This window comes from Poecilia reticulata, chromosome 2, assembly GCF_904066995.2.
Source record: "Poecilia reticulata chromosome 2, P_reticulata-male-v2, whole genome shotgun sequence".
Taxonomy (NCBI): Eukaryota; Metazoa; Chordata; class Actinopteri; order Cyprinodontiformes; family Poeciliidae; genus Poecilia; species Poecilia reticulata.
The window spans coordinates 16,417,704-16,420,987 of record NC_088831.1 but is presented as its reverse complement, the minus strand read 5'-3'; the positions used below and the strand labels follow the sequence as shown (position 1 = coordinate 16,420,987).

General features: G+C 39.7%; 1 protein-coding gene across 1 annotated transcript; it reads right to left on the bottom strand.

Moving 5' to 3' along the window:
• Positions 1–1,078: 1,078 nt before the first annotated feature.
• LOC103482238 (trace amine-associated receptor 13c-like) lies at positions 1,079–2,325 on the bottom strand. The gene has a single exon (XM_081598620.1). It carries the CDS (start codon positions 2,256–2,258, stop codon positions 1,383–1,385), a length of 876 nt encoding a protein of 291 aa, XP_081454746.1. The 5' UTR covers positions 2,259–2,325; the 3' UTR covers positions 1,079–1,382.
• Between the last annotated feature and the right edge of the window lie 959 nt (positions 2,326–3,284).

Sequence of the window (3,284 nt, the reverse complement as noted above, 5' to 3'; positions counted from 1 at the left end):
ATGTGGGCCTAGAGGGCTGGCTTCTGAGACTGGCCTTGTGGTCTTTCTCTGTGGTGATGGTGATTTGAACCCAGAGCTCTGTTCTCTCCACGCCTCATGCAGCGCCGGTGTACTGTTGGGCCTTTTCTCTTCCTTATGCACATTTAAGTTTGTCTTTATTTTTACATCCCAACACTCACACAAGTATTTGCATTACGCCGCAGATTCTAACACTTCTGGTCCTTTTCCACTAGAGATTTGGCTCAATCAGTATGACACAGGCTGTTTCCATTACACTTCAGAAACAGCTCCAGTGGGTGGTTCCTTATGAAGTTGTGCCAAATTTCATGCCACCTACACTCTGGAGAAGTACAGAAGAGTGTGAGAAGTCATAATGTAGTACTAAATATGTACGGGCTAGACTACCTGTGAAGGTAAGCGAATGCGAATCTGCTATAGTGGGCTATACATACGAAAAGTAAAAGTACATAAAAGTTAATGAAACACTCTCCATCATCCATCATTGACTCCAGCAGAGCAGTGGCTGTGTCCACGTTACTCTCCCTCCCATTGTTTGTCAGTCAGTTGCCATAAATGGCATCCATCTCACTGAAGCATTTCCAATTTTGTTGATTTTTTCCCTCTCCAGGCATTATGATCTTTAATTGTGCAGGAATCGCACTTCAGGTTTTTAGCTTCGCCCGGCATTGCTTTGGTGATAGCCGTGACAGGTCATCGGCTCCGACACTTCTTTAAACACTTTTTTGTTGCAAGTCTTTTCATCTAGCGCTCTCTTAATTTTGTCGTATGCCACCAAGCACATGAAAAAGCATTGGACCACGGTGTGGGTTTCGTTGTTGCCATAATTGTTTTTAAAACACATTATTGCAAATGGCAAATTTGCAATAATGTTTGTGATTTGCAGTTTGTGATTTGTGACACAAACTGCAATCAGTGGCAGTCTTGTGGTGTCGGGTTTTCAGGTCATCATGGTTCACTTGGAAACACAGAGCTCCAGAAGCACAGGTGGAAAAAGATCATCCCATTCCAGTTTCTTGATTCTTGTATGGTTGATTTTTTTATTTGCTTTATTTTTATCTTTAAAAATGTTCAGAAAAATGCACCTTCATCTGTGGTATAGCTTCCTGTTTTTGTTAAGGATCTTAGCCAGTCATAACACAATGCTATATGTAGCAACCCTGCATGTTTTAGGATCCTGAAATAGTTTATACAGAATTAAAAGGCTCTCTGGACACAAAGAAATCTGTGCTGGCACAAAAGGTAGGAAAAATGATCCACAATTGTGAAAGAATTCAAATAACAAAGATCCATTAAAGAAAATGTGTTGTCTCTTGAAAGATTTATTTCCATCCATGACCTCTATTAAAAGATTAGGATTCTCTTTACATCATGATTGTTTCACACGACTCTGGCTTTAATATCTGCAGAGTAAAAATCAGTTTGACTGATTTCCTAAACCAGGGATAAAACAGGGCGTAAATCAGAGGGTTCAGGGTGGAATTAAAATAAAACAGAATAAAGGTTGCGGATGAAGCACTGACCGCTGCATCTTCTGCAATTAGTGAAACACAGAAATATGGACAGGTGCACATAAGAAACACAACAACAACAACCCCAAGTGTTATGGCTGCCTTCATTTCAGATTTCTTAACTGTGACTTTCACTGAGCCCTGGAGTGAGACCGCTGCAACATGAGACTGCATGGCTCGAGCCTGAAACACAACCACTACAAACACTCTGACATACAGAATAATGATCACAGTGACGGGACAAATAAAGGATGACAAAATGTCAAAAACTCCCCCAATATGATCTAGAAAAACAACACATTCTCCAGAGCAGGAATTATATTTGCCCGGCCTTTGCAGATTGTCCCTTAACAGAACACAATGATAAAGAATGGAGCACATCCAAAACAGTAAAATGCACATCTTCGCTCGTTCAGTGGTGACTTTGCCAGAGTAGTGCAGGGGGTAACAGATGGCCACGTAACGATCAATGGATATGAGCACCATGGTTCCTATTGAGGCAGTAGTAATAATATAATCCAAAATAATATAGAGAGCACACATGATGTCCCCAAGATACCAGCAGCCATCGATCAGCACTACCTGGAATGAAATGAGGAATCCCACCAGGCAGTCTGAGACAGCCAGAGAGAGCAGCAAGATGTTGGTGGGGCTGTGGAGCCTCCTGCAGAAATGAGAAAACACCACCACACTGTTAGTGTCAGTAAAGTTTGCCACACATAAATTCATACAAAATCATCTTTACAAATGTTTTCCTTTCAAAAGAGGCCAAAACTGTTTACTTGAAGTGACAGATGGAGATGATGACCAGCAGGTTAGAAAATACTGTAAGTAGAGAGATGGAAGATAACGTTAAGTGAATAACCAAGGACACAGAGGGGGGCAGCAGAGTCTTTCTGCAGGATGTATTGAGCAGTTGGGGAAAGCAAAGTTCAGCTTCATCAACAGTTTTCATAATTAGACAGAGAAGGAGATAAGAAGCTGTTCAGTTCATTTTAAGCCTCAATCACTTTGCCAAACAACCGTCTTATATATTCAGCTCTCCGTCCTCTGTTGATGCGAAGGAGGGACATAATAAATATTCATGCTCCTGTTCTGTAGCTTTTTTAATATTAATAATATCTGTAACTTATTTTATGCTTTGCCAAAATACTGAATAATGTGTGTATTGCTTCTAATTAGCTATACATTTGATGCAGGGTGGAAAAAATATATCTAACCTACTTGTGTTCTGAGTGTAAAACCTGTAGCACATTTTATGATGAAATTAGATGCTTTTTTAATGAAAATTTCACTGATTCTCTAGGTGGCTTACAATAAAAAGGTCCTGAATGAAGATGCCAAGAGCAGCTTTTTCTTATCAAACTAAATTGATGGTGATTCTTTATGCTGCTATCATTTTAAAGACATATGTTTCCTGAGGTCATCAAAGGTCAAACAGCCGCCCACATTTACAAAATCAAAATAAATAAAAAAATCAATCAGCTGCTAAAATTTGCACTTGTACTGCTTTTGTTTTGGAGATATTAACAAAATGTCTCAGAGGTCAGAGGTTAACCAGCCCTCCCACATTTATCCAGATCAAGTTAAATTGATGTCAATCAATTGTACTACGATTTTGAGCTGGTTCAAGTTTTTGTTTTGCTCCTATCTCTGAAAATGTTATGTGTCAGCATCATGTCATCGAGAGTGTCCAGAGGGGTTGGCAATTTTTAATGTTGACTTTGTTCAAACCCCAGTAGTCAATGAATGGGA

What these genes read in the sequence shown, in the direction of transcription:
- LOC103482238 (XM_081598620.1), bottom strand. Translation starts at nt 2,258, where the DNA reads ATGAATTTATGTGTGGCAAACTTTACTGACACTAACAGTGTGGTGGTG.